The sequence below is a fragment of the Tamandua tetradactyla genome, chromosome 5 (assembly GCF_023851605.1).
Source record: "Tamandua tetradactyla isolate mTamTet1 chromosome 5, mTamTet1.pri, whole genome shotgun sequence".
NCBI classification, from domain to species: Eukaryota; Metazoa; Chordata; class Mammalia; order Pilosa; family Myrmecophagidae; genus Tamandua; species Tamandua tetradactyla.
Genome location: NC_135331.1, coordinates 87,978,672 through 87,996,579, shown reverse-complemented (window position 1 = coordinate 87,996,579; position 17,908 = coordinate 87,978,672). Strand labels below are relative to the sequence as shown.

Sequence of the window (17,908 nt, the reverse complement as noted above, 5' to 3'; positions counted from 1 at the left end):
CTCCCCTTTAGTGACTGGTAAATTTATGAACCACAGCATACCCACAATTGGCAAAGGAAAAAAAGATAGAAAATTAAGACAATGAGAGAACTACGTAAATATAATAAGCAACACTGGAAATGCTTTGGTAAAAATTATATATTCATACATTGCTGGTCCCACAGTTAATTAATATAACCCTTTTAGAATGAAAATTTGCATTTTCATTAGAATGAAAATGTTGCAAGGATACCTTAAAGTATAGTGTCCTATAACTCAGTATTCCATTTCTAAAGATGCGCTTTAAGGAATAATTCTAAATAGGGAATAAACCATTCCCATGTTAATTGGTAAAAAGATACAAAGGTAATATAAATGAGGGTTAAGAAAGAAATCAGACAGACCCGGTTTCAAATCCCAGCTAATACACTTACCAGATATGTGACTTTGAATAAATTATTTAATCTCTCTAAAATTTAAATTAAATTATAGCTATTTGATATTTTCTCTATGTGATCACTTCCTTTTAAATGATGTGCTCACTCCCCTTTCTCCACAGCACTGGAAAATTTAACTTATTTATATATTGGTGAAAAGCATAAGCCTCTACTAGAAGAGGAAAAATGTAGAGAGGAAAACACATGCTGGTAACACTTGAAACATTTTGTCAATAACAAACTAAGCTACAGAGGAAATCTGAAGATGGGGAGAAAGGGAGAGAGGAGTCATCTGGTCTCACAGCCAAAAGAGGCAGGAAAATTGTAAAAGCTAAGATTGAATGAGGCAGCATCTGATTCCCTCCGATTTGCATTTCAAAGGCTTACTTTAGCATACTTTCAGCAGATTTTCAAAAGAAACATTTTTTAAAACTTTATCAGTGAATGTGGAATTTTCCTTTTTACTCAGTTTGTTAAGAAATGTGTCTCTCTCTCTCTCTATATATATATATATATACTTCCCCCTCTCCTATCTCTCTTAACAGAGAATTCACATTTTTATTTTACAGTTCCTATAGAATGATAGTTTCACCACAATTCTATTAGCAAGAAAGACCACATTAGTTACCATTTCAAAGTAACATTCCCAGAGAAAATCTAATTTTCTGTTTTTGATATGGAATTCTAATGTACTTCTACTTGTTTGGTCCTTCATTTGGTGGTCTTAAAGAACTTTTTCTAAGTTGAAGTCAGACAGTCTGAGCACTTTAAGTGGGAGAGCTAGCTATTCTTATCAAATGATGAAACCTTGGTCCAGTCTTAACTATTTTTAGGAGCACTGGCATTGGGATAAATTCTGTTCAAGACGCTAGGTGGAGGAATGGCTGTGTTGGTCGAGATTTTCTGTTTAAATTTGCTGACTATCTTTCCGCAGCTTTCCAAATTTCCTCTGCCCCACACAAAAGCCAGTCATTTTTATCAAATGGCCACATTTCAACTCTTTTCTAAATGTCCTGTGCACAAAGAATAAGTCTTTAATTTGTTTCAGTAAGTCTTTACCCTCACCATTAGCTCAAAACTCATAAATAATGCTAATATATAATAATGTGAAATTAATATTTGATACTAACTGAATACTAATACCTAAATATTAATAAGTACTAACATCATTAACAATAATAACTACTACATGTCACACCACCCCCCACTCTCTATTTACCTGCAGTTCATATGAAGTTGTGTTGTCAGCATTTTGATGCCTTCAGCTCTGCCTTCCAGGCTTAGGCTAGTGTACAAACAGAGTTTGATCTGTTATATTTCGTTACAGCTTCCTTCTTAGGAGGAAAAACAGTCTCAGGGTTTCTTTTCCTCTCTCACTGTAAAGAATATGATTGGTAGCTAAATTTTTGGAAGCTTGAACTTTGTGTTCGGTTGATTTATTAAGAGTTCCTTTCAAAACCCATCAACATGCTGCTTGGCAATTCTTGTGTCCTTTGACCTTCCACAGGGTTTAGGTCCCATTCTCTGATTATATTCACTTCTGTGAATGCAGAACCTAAATGGCATATTTCCTCTCCTTTGCTTTCAGATTTTTCTGCATTTCCTAAAATTATTGACTTTAAGTGAAAATTCTATTGAGTCAAAGGGTAAATAAGGAGACAATATAGACTTGCCATAAAAAAATAGAATAAATTTCCTAAAGTAATGACATTTTAGCTCAGATGCTTTGTAATAAGAAGTGAAATAATAAAGAAAATAATGTAAACCAAGAAGAATAATAAAACACAAGGTGAAGAACAGAACAGAAATATTATGAGATTAGAAAATTAGGAAGAAATATAAAAAGAACAAAATTTAAATTAAAATAAACAACTAGCTCGTGAAGAGTTTTAATATCTAATAAAAACTGAAAAGAGTAGTTCAGTGGTTAGAATGCCTGCCTTCCATGCGGGAGACCCGGGTTTGATTCCCGGACCATGTACCCCACCCCCAAAAAAAAACTGAAAAGAAAAAGAAGTGGGCCTAAACTCAACTCCATTTTGCCCACCCTAAAAATATACACCACTAAAGATTAAGACTATAGGAGAAGCTCAGGAAATTGAAGCTTTAGGGATTTCTTACAGTCTCTCTGACTATTTAATCTATGCCCTGCCTTTTTTACACCCTTTGGAGATGTGCCAGTGAAAACATTTGTCTCGTGTCCCAAGCAAATCACATTAGTGTGTGCTGGTATTTTAGCAAAGAATGCAAAGCTCATGCATAAATTCCTTTTCTCTTTCTTAATCCTGCTATTCTTTAGTGTCCTAAAATATCTGGAAGGCTCCTCCTAACACATTCTATTTCCTAAGCTAACTTTAGAACTCAAATGTTCCCATTAACATTAACCTCAGAGTTATCAAAAAGAACAAAGACGGAAAAACTAATTTTGAATAAATATAAATAAGCTTCTCTGTACTGCAAAAAGAAATATGATGGGGGCTGGCATGGTAGGGGATTGAAAGTAAGAAAGCTGAAAAAAAAATTAAGCTAGTAACCTGGCTATTTAAATTACCAAATAAGTATATCTTGAATTAATAGGGATTAATTAATTAACTAATAGGGAAATAATAAGGGATAGCATATACTTATAAGATTTAATTTTCCCAAAGTCCACTTTCTGATGTTCCAAATGGGCTGTCAGTGGGTACTGAGTATGTGATTAAAATAAAAACTAATTCATTCTCTTTTCTTTTTTTTAGCAATTGCTCCAGTAGCAGCTGGTAAGTTCCTACTCTTTTTCAGTTAATTAGCTCTGGACCTCTGTAGCATTTGGGTTCCTTTCTTTTCACCCACACTTTTGATTTCTGACCACTCTGAACCCCATGGGTCAGATTGTTTTCCAACGCTTTTCTTCCACATCTTCCAGTATTTCTTTGTTATGAATAGCTTGTATGGTAAATCAAAGGCCAACTGAGACAGGAAATCAGCTGGCAAAGAAAAAGGAAAAAAAAAATTTCATCCAGCTGGAGAATTAGGGAAAGAAAAGAAATAAAGGGTGATAATGCTGGAAAAAATATGTTAGGGTCAGATGAGGGGAAAGACCACAGAAACAACACACTACAAAGTTTATATTTCAATTTGAAGCTATAGGGTCACAAAACAAAATTCCAAAAGATGAAAAATAGCAAAAGTAAAATAAAATGTAAGAAGTGAGAGTATAAGAAAGGATAGACTGCAAAGAGTAAACAAAGAAAACACTATATAGAGTTGAAGATTAAAAAGAAAGGCTTTTAACCTCATTCCTAAAGTTCATCATAAATAAACTTGGACCACTATTGCTGTAAAGAAGAGTTAAAGCAGCACTTTGGAAGCCTGTCCTGAGTTCCCCTCCTTGGGAGACTTAAATTGGGAATTCCTTTTCATATGCTCAGGCAAACTACACTATTCATTTTCAAAAGGAACTGCAGGTCTAAATATACCAATTAAAAAAAACAGATTGGCAGAGTGGATTAAAAAAACATAACCCAATTACATGCTGTCTACAAGAAATTCACTTCAAATTTAACAATATAGTAGGTTGCAAGAAACAGGATAGCAAAAGACATACCACACAAGCATTACTTTTTTTAAAAAAAAAGTAGGAGTAGCTATACTAATATCAGATAAAGTAGACTTCAAAGCAAAGAAAATTACCAAGGCCCACAAAGGATGTTAAGTGTTGATAAAATAATCAACAGGCCATAAAGATATAAAAATCCAAAATGTGTATGTACCAAAAAACAAAGTTACAAAATAAATGGGGAAAAAATGATAGAGATGAAAAGAGAAATAGAAAAATCCACAGTTATATTCAAGAACTCCAACACCCTGTTCTCACCAACTGATAGAATAACTAGCCAGAAAATCGGCCAGGAAAAAGAACAAGTGAACAACAAAATGACCAACACAATCCGATTGACATTTTAGAAACCTCCACTCAACAAAAGCAGAACACACATTCTTTTCAAACATCAGGAACACATATCATTATACATCATATCTTGGGTCATAAAACAAATCTCAATAAATTAGGAAGAAAAATCACAGAGTATTCTTTCTGACTACAATGGAATCAAACTAGAAATCAATAAGACAACAGGACAATCTCCAAACTCTGGGAAGTTAACAACACACTTCTAAATTATTATTGCAGATGAAAGAGGAAGCCTTGGATATAATATTTTAGTTTTAAAATATTTAAAACTAAAAGTATTGAAGATTATCAAAATTTGTACATCTAGCTAAAGCAGTGCTCAGAGAGAAATGTTAAATACTTACATTTACTTTTAACTTAAATACTTACATTAGAAACAAAAAAAATCTCAAATCAATAATTTAAGGTCCTACTTCAAGAAACTAGAAAAAGAGAAAAATAAATCCAAAACAAACGTAATAAAGGAAATAATAAAAATAAGAGCAGACTTCAATAAAATTGAAAATAAAAAGCTAGTTCTTTGAAAAGGTCAGTAAAAATGGATAAACCTGTAAGAGTGACAAAAAAAGAGAGAAGAAACAAATTACCAATATTGAGAATGAAACAGGGAATATACTATAGGTCTTGCAGCCATTAAAGGGATGATAATGTATAATATGAACAAGGCTTGTTCAATATTTAAAAGTTAATCTCACACACAGACATAGACACAAAAAAGTCAATCAGTATAACCCACCATATCAACAGAAGAAGAAAAACCACATGGTCTTATCAATTGGTACAGAATAAAGCATTGGACAAAATTAAATACCCATTTATTATCATAATCTCTCAGCAAATTGGGAATAGAGGGGAAAATCCTCAAACTAGTATAGAGCATCTACCATTATACTTAATGGTGTAAAATTGAATGATTTCCCATTAAGATCTGAAACAAAGCAAAGATTTCCACTCACACCACTCTTATTCAACACAGTACTGGAAGTCCTAGCCAGCAGAACAAAACAAAAAAGTAAATAAAAAGCATATAGAATGCAAAAAAAAAAAGTATTTGTAAATGACATAATTGTTGCTGCAGATATTCCCAAGGAATCCACCAAAAAAAAGAAAAAAAACTTATAGAACTAATTAAGTTCAGCAAGGTTGCAGAATTCAAGATTGACACAAAAAATCAACAACAAACTGTTTGCTAACAAACATGGAAACCAAAATTTAAAACACAATACCAGTTGCAGTTGCTCCATAAGAAATGAAGAGCCTGGATACAAATCTGACAAAACACATACTGGATCTATATGCTGAAAATTATTTGTAGACACATAATGGTGCCCCGAATTGGAAGATTCAAGACAGTAAAGATGCAATTTTCCCCAAACTGATCTGTAAGTTTAATTCAATCCCTGTTAAAATCCCAACAAAAATGTTTATATAGATGAGCTTATTCTAAAATTTATATACAAGGCAAAGGAACTAGTAGGATAGCTAAAACAATTTTGTAAAAGAACAAAATGGGAGGAATCATTCTACCTGATATTAAAACTTACACTATAGCTATGGTAACTAAGATAATATGGTATTGGCAGAGGAATAGCAAGACAAATAAATGGAAGAGGATAGAGAATCTGGACACAAATTTGGCAAATCAATTTGAGGGGGGGCAAAATATCAAAAGCAATTCAATACAGGATGGGATAACCCTCAAAATATGGTACTGGAATAATTGGACACCCATAGGAAAAAAAAGAACTTCAATCTAAGCTTCACACCGTATAAGAAATTCAAAGTAGATTGTAGATTTAAATGCAAAACATAAAACTAGAGAACTTTTGGGAAAAAAATAGGAAAAAATCTTTGGGACCTAGGGCTGAGCAAAGACTTCTTAGACATGATAACGAAACCATAATTCATAAAAGAAAAATAATAAGTTCAACTTCATTTAAATTAAAAGCTTTTCACTGTCAAAGACTCTGCTAAAATATGAAAAGACAAGCTACAGACTGGGATAAAATATTTCCAAGCATATCCAACCAAAAAGGGCTCCTATCTATTAATGCTTAAAACTCAATAGCGTCTCTAATTTTAAAAAACTCAGTAGTAAAAAACTAATTCAATTAAAAAATAAGTGAATGATAAAAAGATACTTCACCAGAGAAGATATCGATGGCAAATAAGCACATGAAAAATTTTCAACGTAATTAGTCATTGCGCAAATTAAAACAAGATATTATGGTACAACTATTAGAACAGTTTACTAAAAAATAGAGAAGATACCAAATGATGGTGAGGATGCAGAGAAAACGGATCTTACACATTGCTGATGGAAATGCTGAAAATGGTACAAGCCACTCTGGGAAGCTGTTAACGATTTCTTATAACACTAAACATGCACATACCACTTGACCCAGTAATGACATTATTAGGCATTCATTTAATTGGGAGAAATGAAACCTTCTATCCTTATGAAAATTTGTGCACAGTGTCTTTCATCATAATAGCAAAACACTGGAAACAACCCAAATCCCCTTCGATGGGAGGGGATTTTTCAGTTTCTTTTCACTGCTCTATTTCTGGCACATTTATACAGTGGAATTGAACAAAGTCTGGCACATTTATACAGTGGAATACCTCTCAGCAGTAAAAAGGAATGAACTATTAATATGGCAACAACCAGAATAAACCTGAAGGACTTTATGCTTAAATGAAAAGAACCTCAAATTGTTACATACTGTATGATTCCATTTATATAAGATTCTTTAAATGACCAAAGTGTAGAGATAGAGAACAGATTAGTGGCTGGTAGGAAGCTGGGGTTGGGGTTTAGAAATACAGAGGCCACATAAGGGGCTCTTTTGAGATGATGGAACAGTTCTGTATCTTGATTGTGGTAGTGGCTACACAAATCTGTACACAGGTTAAACTGCAGAGAGCTTGCACACGATGAATGCATGCAATCCATGCAGATTTTAAAATAGTGGAAACTGAGTCAAGTCTGCTGCCTAGTCAACAATATACTGCCAGTTGGCTGGTTTTGATTCTATCCTACAGCTATATAAGATGTCATCACTGGGGGAAGCTATTTGAGTACATGAGATTCTGTAATATTTTTACAACTTCCTGTGAGTCTATAATTATTTCAAAATAGAGTTTTTTTTTAAAGGAACTGCAGGATCCATGGGATCTTTTCCATTTTCTTTACTGTCTTCAAGGGGTAAGAGGATAACAGAAGAAAGAAATAGGAAAGGAAAAGGGGGAAGCAGCAAAATGTAGGAAAAAAAAGAGTGAACTAGGGAAGATAGTGGTAACATTGAAGCTATAGGATTAGGCTATTCCTTCATTCGACTAATTTTTATTAAACCTGAACTACAGCCAGGGACTACTCTAAACCCTGGAAATAGAGCAGTGAAAAGAAACTGAAAAAAAAAATCGATGCTATCATAAAATTAGGGGTAGGTGGGGTGGCAGGAAGAAAAGATAGACAACTCAGGAGAAATAAGTAAAATACAGAGTTTATTAGAAGGTATTTAGTATTATTGAGAGGAACAGGAGAATAGAGAGTGAGTAATCAAAATCTCTTTTAAAAGATAATCCCTTTTAAAAGAGATTATAAGGGAAGGCCCCACTGAGAAGAGATAGCTGAGAAGAAACATGAAAGAAGTGAGAGAATTAGCTTGTGGATGTGTGAGAATACTCTAAGTCTCGGGGACAGCAGATGATCTAGACTACTTGAGGAAAAGAAAGAAAGTAAACATTTCTGGAGCAGAATGAAAAGTGAGAGGAGTAGGAGTTACTGTTTTAGGGGGGCAGACCTTCCATCCAGACTTTCCATCCAGGCCTTCCTTGCAGGTCCTATAGTGACTTTGACTTCGACTGTGGGTGAGAAGAGGGCACCCTGCCACAGAAGAGTGACCTGATCCGAAAGACATTTTTAAAATCCTCTCTAGGGGTGCAAGGGTAGTTCAGTGGTAGAATTCTCGCCTGCCATGTGGGAGGAGACCCGGGGTTCGATTCCCCTTCCATGCACTTCCCCAAAAACAAACAAACAAACAAAAATCAACAATGGTGCTGCAATAACAGGATAGTCACATAAACAAATAATAAGATGTGACCCGCCATACAGCCTACTCCTCTCTGACTGCCATATTGGGAATTGACTAGTCGGGTACGGGGTGGGGAGTGGAAGAAGAGAGCAACTAGAGAAATGACATAATAGTGACTTGGACCTTGGACAGAGTCATAAAGGTGGTGAAAAGTATTAGGTTCTTACAAAATACTGAGGAACTGACTCTCCCATCATATTTCATTGTATCGGGCTGGAGGTCTTGATGGCACCCTAGAAGAAATAGTTGGGCAAGGCGAGAGTGGAGGAGAGCTGTGTTTCTGATCCAAATATGTTTCCATTAATCCTATTTCTTTGATTTGATTTTCAGGAATACCTCAAGTACCCACTAGTAAGTTCCTAAACTATTTCTAAGCTCAATTGTTCTTTAGTTTCTTCTAAGTCAGGGGTTGGCAAACTTTCTCTGTAAGTGCCAGATAAAAATTATTTTAAGCATACCATAAAGTCTATGCCACATCCACTTACCACTGGTGCTGTAACACACCATCAGCCACAGACAACATGTAAATGAATGAATATGGGTATGCCCTTAAAACTTCTTTATGGACATTGAAATTTGAACTTCATAGAATTTTCATGTGTCATGAAATATTACTTTTCTTATTTTTTCAACCACTTAAAAATGTAAAATCCCCACAGGATAGACAAGAAGACATGGTGGACTGGAGGTGTTCCATGGGCTCCAGGGTTGAAGTACCCAATTCCCCATTTTCGTACCTGATAAACAATCCTGAGTATCTTATTTTTTTGCAATTTAATTCTTATTTTTTTGTGTGTGTTTTTTATATTACATGCATCAAGTAACATCAACACATTTTAATACCTGGTCACAAAATGTACCTTAAAGATTTCATATCATGTCCATGAATAGTGTAAACACACATCTTCTAATGTTAGACTATTATACATCCATATTTTCTAAATTGCAATTGAATGCATCTAGCAAAACCATGAACAATTAAGGAAAAATAAAAGTGATTAGTTTCAGTAGCAAGTAAAGTATCTTATCACAAGTTCTTTCGAACTACAATAGGCCAAGAGAAGGGGGAATGGAAATGGAGGCCCCCACTTTTAAATAAATGGAACTTAGTTGCTCATGAAACATATTTGGGGGTTGCGGAAGAAGGGGGAGCCCTGTAATAGCTACTGATGTATTTGTCTTTCTCTTTCAGTGGACAGTTCCAGAGGAATTAGTAAGTAAGGGGTTAATTACCTTACTCTAGTTCTGTGTCTAGGACCTTTGAGTTTTGTTCCCAATTTTTCTTGTCCATTGTCTTCTATCATAGAACAGTCATTATTAGTTAAATCTGTGGTTCCCTTATATTTCAATTTTGATTCCTTCTTATCTATTTTCCTTTTGGAGCAAAAGATAATGGTCCTGCATTTGATTCTGGCTAATTACTACCAAAAATTACCAGTAGCATATATTCCCAGCTAGTATATTACAGGCAAGCCCCTTTTCTCTGTGTTACAATGTGGCAACTTAGCACTTTTATGAAAAAGAAAATCCCCTAAGATTGACATAAAGAGTAGATGTCAGGACAAGATGATGATTTTAGGTAATTGACCAACATACACATTTCCAAACTGATCGAAAGAGTGGGTAAAAATTTTTGACTTGAAAAAAACAAAAAAAAACTGGGGAATGCAATAATTTTGACTTAGAGTAGAATAGACAGTACTTACCCAGGGATTAAATTCCTTCAGTTAGTTAAATGGCATCCTAAAGATAACTCTCTCTGTAGAGTGGAATGGGAAGCTTTGTCCAGCAGCACTCCTGCTGCCCTGTTTCACTGAAGATGAAACAGTTTTATCCTCCCTTGGAAGAACCTGTTTCTGCATTCACCTAGAAAAATATTAAAAGCTGGGTTTTCCCCGAATTTAAAAAATCACCACTGATCTTTCTTTTGTGTTTTATTTTTAGCACTAACCCCTGTGGGTAAGTTCCTTTTCTATTTTCAACTTTGATATTTCACATTGTTTATAGTTATTTGCTGGCCAGGGCTGTTTCCCCCCCCCCCCCCCCGCCCCCCCCGCCAAAAATAGAGGCTTGTGCTTCTGAGGTCACCAGACTCTTGCAAGATTCTAAATAACATTTTTTTTTTGGAAAGGAGATGAAGTTCGTTTGAAACTGCACCATTATCTCTGGCATTATTCTAGACTCTGAAAAGGAATCTCCTTGCTGATGCCTAGAAAAATAGTGAAGGAAAACTCAGTTTCTGGATTCCACTAGTTCTTTGTTGGGAATTTAAAAGTTTTTTTTTTTTTCAGTTGTGAAATTAATAGGGGGATAAAAACTAGTTAAAAACAAAATCTCATTTACTTTCTGTTGCCTTCTAAATAACTGTATCCTTGAGGAGCAGTAAGTATTAAGCACTTATCATATACTGAGTACTGTGCAAGGCACTTTCAAAAAACATTATCTCTTATTTTTACTATAGCCCTGCCTGGTAGCTATTATTATCCCCCACTTTACAGATCAGGAAACTGGCTCAGACATTTGCCCAAGGTTAAAAAGATTGTAAACAGCATTGCCAGGATTTAAACCCAAGACTTCCTGTCTCTGAGGTGCATACTATTTCCTCACGACACATTACCTCTAATACTAAACCACAAATGCCTCTTGTGTGTGTGATTAGCTATGAAACTTTTATCTATAAGTCAAATATTTATAAGTACAAACATGCATCTACTAAAGAAGCTGGGTAATTAAATGCATGCAAAAGCATTATTTTAAAAATATGATTCCTATTTTAATCGACGTTAAACTTTTTAACTGTTTTCTAAATTCGGTTTTCTGTATACCAGGATTATGTAATGCGTGCTCAGCTCTTCAAAGATAACATACCAAACAAAACCAAATAATAAGTTTTTAAAACTCTGTAAATATATAATCATAAGAAGCAAGTACAACTTCAATGCAGTGAGATACATTTCACACATCTCAAACATTCCAAACACCGATGAACACAAAATATGTCTTTATATTTATTCATGTTTAAGCCCTGTTCTTTCCCAGTTAGTCCCAGAGAGAGGGCGGGTTTGGAGAAGAGCGGAAGAGAAGGTGAAGTGGAAAGGAACAATTATTGTCTTTTGATTCATAGTAGCACCGAAAGCAGTGTGCACTCAGAGCAGCCACTTTCTGTCTGGGTGTCAGGAAAGGGCTGAGACCACTGTCCATAAGGAAGGTGACAGCATGAGGACTTTGTGCTTCCCTTGTTAGAAGAAAGAGCTCTAAGAAGGAATTACACGCCAAGTACCTTCTTGAGAGTAAATTAGCTTTAAATGGATGCATTTTTGAAAGCTGCCGGGGGGAAAAACATTTCCATCTTTTTCAAGTTTTTCAAGTAAAAGGTATTTTCTTATTGCTATAATCTTTTGAACACACTCTTCTCAGTTGATGTTTTTAGAAAAAGGAAGTTAAGGTGTAATTCAGTGTTCAGAGAGAGATCTAAGGTGAATCAGGCCATTAAACATAACCCTCCTCTCAAGCTGGATCCCTATTGCTTGCCTCTCATGCAGCTCATAAGTATATACAATCTCTGAAAGTATCAGTTAATGGCCTGAGAGTGTTTCATCTCTGATGCTTAACACATCTTTTAGAAAATAAATCTAATTGTACTGTCCCTGCCAGTCAATAGTTAAAGAGCCTGATAAGATTTCTTTCCTAATGAAGCCCATATTCTTTTTTTCTACATTAAGTATCATACAGCTAAAATTAATATGATAATTATTTCATGATATCGGTCAGCTGGTAGCAAAAATCCAACCAGTTAAAAATTTGAATCATTAATTTTTCATCAACCTGAACACATAATGATCCCCAAAGTCTTAATTAAATCTTTTGATTGTATTATAAAACTTGCCAAATGGGCTACTGCCTGCAATAAATGGACTTTCTCTATGGCTTACAAATCTTTGTATTATCAAGATTTACATTGTAATTAATCATAGCAGATTATTATGTCCAAGAGAAAGAAAAGATTTAAGCTCTCTCTTGAAATCTGGGAGGCAAAGGGAGAGAAGAATCTAAAATTTGGTGGAATCATGATTTGTGGTTTACTTCAGAAATGGAAAGTTGAAATAAAAATGAACCCAATTTATGGAATAGCTATTTTCCCGAAAAAAAAAAATCCTAGGTAAATTTAATTTCTGTTCATTAAATTCAAGATAGAAAAAATACAGAAAATATTTTAAAGTAATTGAGGGATAAAGATACTATTTGAAGTGATTAACAGTATTTTTCATTGCAGTGGGGAAAAGAATAGAATTCTTTAAATTTAAAATTAGGAAAAGCGTAGCTAAAGTAAACATTGACTACTTAATTAAGTTTGAGAATATTCAAGTTCTATACAATTCAGAAAGAAATTTAGGTTAAAAAAAACAGAAAGGAAAAGGAAAAAGGAGGGGTCATCCAATGTTTTACACAGTAGAAGCATGAAATAAGTGTACTCCAAGAGATGGCAAAACTAAAAACATTAAGATATTAAGAAAAATCAACTTGTTTGAGGAGTACATTCCATAGAATTCTTAAGGTTAGAAGCCTCAATATAAAAAATGCTCTTCTACATACTATATACATTCCCCTCAGATAAAACAAAGTCCATCGGTACACCATCAGAAATAAAAATATTCCGGGCTGTCTTTCTCAGTACAGCAACACTTTGCATATAGTACCAATAATCTGGTAATTTTGGAACCAAACAACCCCCACCTGAATGACTCATCTGTGGAGAAGGGTAGAGCCAACCAACCCACCCAAATACACTTCCTACACGAGGTACTGCCCTGGAGAGAAGGGGGTAGAGGGTAAGAGAGAGAGTCCCAAACAAGGAAGGGATGAAGAGGGAATAAGTCAAGCTAATCTATAAAAGCAAATGGCGGGGGGTGCAAGGATAGTTCAGTGGTAGAATTCTCGCCTGCCATGCAGGAGACCCAGTTCGATTCCCGGCCAATGAGCTCCCCAAATAAGCAAAACAAACAAACAAAAAAACCAACCAAACAAAAAAATTCAACAAATGGTGCTGCAATAACAGGATACTCACATGGAACAAAAAATGAAATGGGACCCAGCCATCCAGCATACAAAAAAAAAGCAAATGGCCCCACGTTACCTATTGCCTCTCGCCTCCCTCACCTGTCTTTGCGAGAGTGCCTGCTTGTCCTCTTACATGTGCATCTAATAAACTTTCTGCCTGCTTACTCTAAAAAAAAAAATTGGAAATAGATTTTTCTAGAATAAAATATCAGTATCCATACTTTAATGAACAACACTAAAGGAAAAAATACACGAAAGGATTCATAAAACATTACTGCAATTTTCCTGAGGTTATTTCTTTTAAATACCAAAGAAAAAACACCAGAAAACACTTAACTACAATTACCTTCTTTCCAAGTGCAGGTGTGCCTCACTTTTTACAACTAATAAAATTCTGAAGTTATGTCTATGCCAATTTTTCAAACATTAAACCCAATTGCACCGGAAAACTTTCTATGTAAAACAAAAAAAAAATTTTTTTTAATGGTGCACGGGTGGTTCAGTGGTAGAATATTTACATTCCATGCAGGAGACCCGGGTTCCATTCCCAGACCATGTACCAAAAAAAAAAAAAAAAAAAACCTTTCAATAATCAGTTTTTAAGAAAGAAATCTTCCTGTAATGTGATTAATCACTCTAAATTATTTGCTAGGAACTAAGAATGACTTGTCTTGATAGATCAGAGAGAGTTTTTGCCTGCACTGTCTCATTTGATAATAGTAATAGCTAATATTTATTGACTACTTACTATGATCCATGCACTATACTGAGTGCTTTACTTAGGTAATAGTATTTAATTTTCACAACACCTCTGTGAGGTAGCTATTATTACTGCCCACATTTTTTTTTTATTGCCTGCATTTTACAGATGAGAAAATTGAAGTTTGCCCAAGGTCACCCAGCTAGTTTGGTGTGGAACCAGAATTTAAACCAGTCTGTCTCCCAAGGCCATGTTCCTTATACATCTGTCTAGAATCCTTCAAAACTCTACAAGGTGGCAGAGGAGACTAAATATAAGGAAAATAGGTCTTTGGGAATTAACTGATTTACCCAAACCCAGCTAGCAGGAATACTAAACCCAGGTGTTCTGATTCAGCTTCCAAATTCACTATTCTTTCTACCGTATTAAATATTAAATATAAGATTTTCTCAAGCAAGACATGCCTCTGCTCCATGGTGGGAACCCATATAATTCCCCTTGGTAAGTTGGAATTTTTTTATTAAATTACTGAAAAACATACCAGAAGCTAAATATTCAAGTTTATTCAATCACATAGAAATTGAGACAAACCAGAGCTGATTTACCTATACATGATAAAAGGAACCTGAAATGCTGGCAACACTAGCAGCAGATATTTCAAGTGGCAGTTTAGATGATGGTTAATGCTGAATTCTGGAATTTGACTACTAGAATCGTAGCCCCACCATTTACTGGTTGCATGACCTTATACACATTCATTTAAATTCTCTGTGCCTCAGTTTCTTCATCTGTAAAATGAGGATAATAATAGTACCTACCCCATATGGTTGTTGAGAGGATTAAATGAGTTAGATGTGGAGTGCTTAGAACAGTAAGTGCCTAGTATATGGTAAGCACTCAATGAGCGTCAGCTAGTACTGTTATTACTTTTAAATGAGATATATTTTTATTAAATTTGGAAAGCATATTTTGTGTTTCCTTTTTCTATTTCAAGAAACGAGTGTTGCTTCTTTCCACAATTTTTTCTAAAAATAGTTTCCTTTCATTTTTTTACATGTCAGTTTACTTTGCTTTCATTAATTTCCCAAGTTATTGAAAAGTCTGAATTTGATCAATGTTTATATATATATATTTTTTTATAATTTTATATGTAGAGCTCCACCATTTTATTTTCAGGAAAATATCTCCAGTTTGTCAGTTTTAAGAGAAAAGAAACAGAAACCAATTATCAGGGGAAAATAAGAATAAAGGCAAAATAGTTGATATCTGAATCATGCACTTTTGTTGTGTACTCAGTTATATTTCCAGGTTACATGGATGGAGATCTTGCAAAAAGTTCAGATTCTAAAGTCCAGAGTCTAAAAATTGGAGGCACTACAAGGACTCAGAGTAGCCGAGAAGAAAGCAAGGGAGCACTAGAGAAGGAGGCCACGTTTGCAGATTCTCATGAATCCTGGAGGCCAAAACCCCAAATTGTGTCAAAAAGTAAAGCAGAAGGCACTGATTTGGGAAAGACAGAAATGGAAGTCAAAGTAAAAGAAAGTGATACCGGAATGTCGAAAGCACAGGAAGTCCGGGGAAAGAAGAGTGAAATTGGAAGGCCGAAAGGACAGGAACCCCGGGTAAAGGAGAGTGACACTGGAATGCCAAAGGAACAGGAAGTCCGAGGAGAAAAGAGTGACACCAGAATGCCAAAAGGACAGGAAGTCCGAGTAAAGATGAGTGAAACTGAAATGTCGAAAGGTCAGGAAGCCCAAGGAAAGAGGAGTGCCACCAGAGTGCCAAAAGAACAGGAAGCACAAGGCAAAAGGAGCACCACTGAAGTGCCAAAAGGACAGGAAGCCCAAGTTCAAAAGAGTGCCACCGCAGTGCCAAAAGGACAGGAATCCCAGGTTAAAAAGAGTGCCACCGAAGTGCCAAAAGGGCAGGGAGTCCAAGTTAAAAAGAGCGCCACTGAAGTGCCAAAAAGACAGGAAGTCCAAGTTCAAAAGAGTGCTACTGAAGTGCCAAAAGGACAGGAAGCCCAAGTTCAAAAGAGCGCCACCGAAGTGCCTAAAGGACAGGAAGCCCAAGTTAAAAAGAGTGCCACCGAAGTGCCAAAAGGACAGGAAACCCAGGTTAAAAAGAGTGCCACTGAAGTGCCAAAAGGGCAGGGAGTCCAAGTTAAAAAGAGCGCCACCGAAGTGCCAAAAAGACAGGAAGTCCAAGTTCAAAAGAGTGCTACTGAAGTGCCAAAAGGACAGGAAGCCCAAGTTCAAAAGAGCGCCACCGAAGTGCCTAAAGGACAGGAAGCCCAAGTTAAGAAGAGTGCCACCACAGTGCCAAAAGGACAGGAAACCCAGGTTAAAAAGAGTGCCACTGAAGTGCCAAAAGGACAGGAAGTCCAAGTTGAAAAGAGTGCTACTGAAGTGCCAAAAGGACAGGAAGCCCAAGTTCAAAAGAGCGTCACCGAAGTGCCTAAAGGACAGGAAGCCCAAGTTAAGAAGAGTGCCACCACAGTGCCAAAAGGACAGGAAACCCAGGTTAAAAAGAGTGCCACTGAAGTGCCAAAAGGACAAGAAGCTGGAGGAAGGAAGGGTGTGTCTGAGATTGGTAAAGGAAAGGAAGGCAGAGGTTCCAAAACCAAGAAAGGTGATGAAGAAAAGGATAAAGTTAAAGGAAGGAAAGCAGCTGAAGTCAAAGGTAAAAAAGCAGGAAGCTCAGCAAAGGGCAAAGACAAGTAAAGGCAAGAAACATAACAAAAAGGTGGAAGAGTAAGGACAAATAAAGGAAGGCCCATAAGATAATTGACCGTGTGTTTTCCATCCTCCTGATGCAAGCCATGTCCCAAGCCATCGCCTAAATGAGTTATTATGTAGAATCCCTATAATCTATGTACCTGTAGAGTTTCTGCTCTTCGGAAGTTTCACCATTTTTAGAACTCAGCCACAAACCTAAGTTTCCAAATGCTCATTTTATAAATTGCTATTTGTATGATGTCATCCAGAAAGCCTGGATATTTTCCAAAATAAACATTTTGATTGAAGAAATGTGTAATTTCTTTGAAAAGTACGACATATCTGTGATAGCCTAACCAACCAATCAACCATTAACTCCTCATGGTGGGCCTAAGGTGTGCAAGGCACTGTTTAAGTGCTAAGGAGTACCCAGAAAGGTATAAGTCAGAGTCCCTGCAACCAAGTAGGTGGTAACATATATAGTCACGTAGTATATGTGTACATGACAATTTGTAAAAAGTAAAATCTAAGTGTCAAAAAGGTGATTTAGTTGTTCAGTGGTAGAATGCTCGCCTTTCATGCAGGAGACCTGGGTTCGAGTCCCGGACCATGGTCTCCCCCTCCCCTCCCCAAAAAAGAAGACTATTTAGGTGAACAGTATAATAAGCATTCAGGAGCCTCTTGAGATGAGACGGTAAAGATGGTAGTTTCATGGGGAAGGGATGGTGGTATATGACACGTGTCTCAAAAGATGAATTCGATATTAATATGAAGAGTGTAGTAGAAGGAGGAGAAGAAAGGCAAAAGTGCCAAATGTTCTTGGGGCAGTAGGTAATTTTGCTATAGCAACAGGCATTATGACATACAGTTTTGGAAAGGGGTTAGAAGAAGATTCTGAAGAGTCTTAAAAAACAAACCAGGAATTTAGACTTGGCTCTCCAGACAACTGGAAGCATTCTGGAATGCTT

General features: G+C 35.9%; 1 protein-coding gene across 1 annotated transcript in view; it reads left to right on the top strand.

Moving 5' to 3' along the window:
- Positions 1-17,252, top strand: part of TSBP1 (testis expressed basic protein 1) — a 72,450-nt gene extending 55,198 nt beyond the window's left edge. Inside the window, 6 exon segments of the mRNA XM_077159406.1 lie at positions 3,155-3,175; positions 8,796-8,816; positions 9,658-9,678; positions 10,410-10,424; positions 15,520-16,925; positions 16,927-17,252. Coding sequence (XP_077015521.1) covers positions 3,155-3,175; positions 8,796-8,816; positions 9,658-9,678; positions 10,410-10,424; positions 15,520-16,925; positions 16,927-16,980 — 1,538 coding nt within the window. The 3' untranslated portion in view covers positions 16,981-17,252.
- Positions 17,253-17,908: the final 656 nt, after the last annotated feature.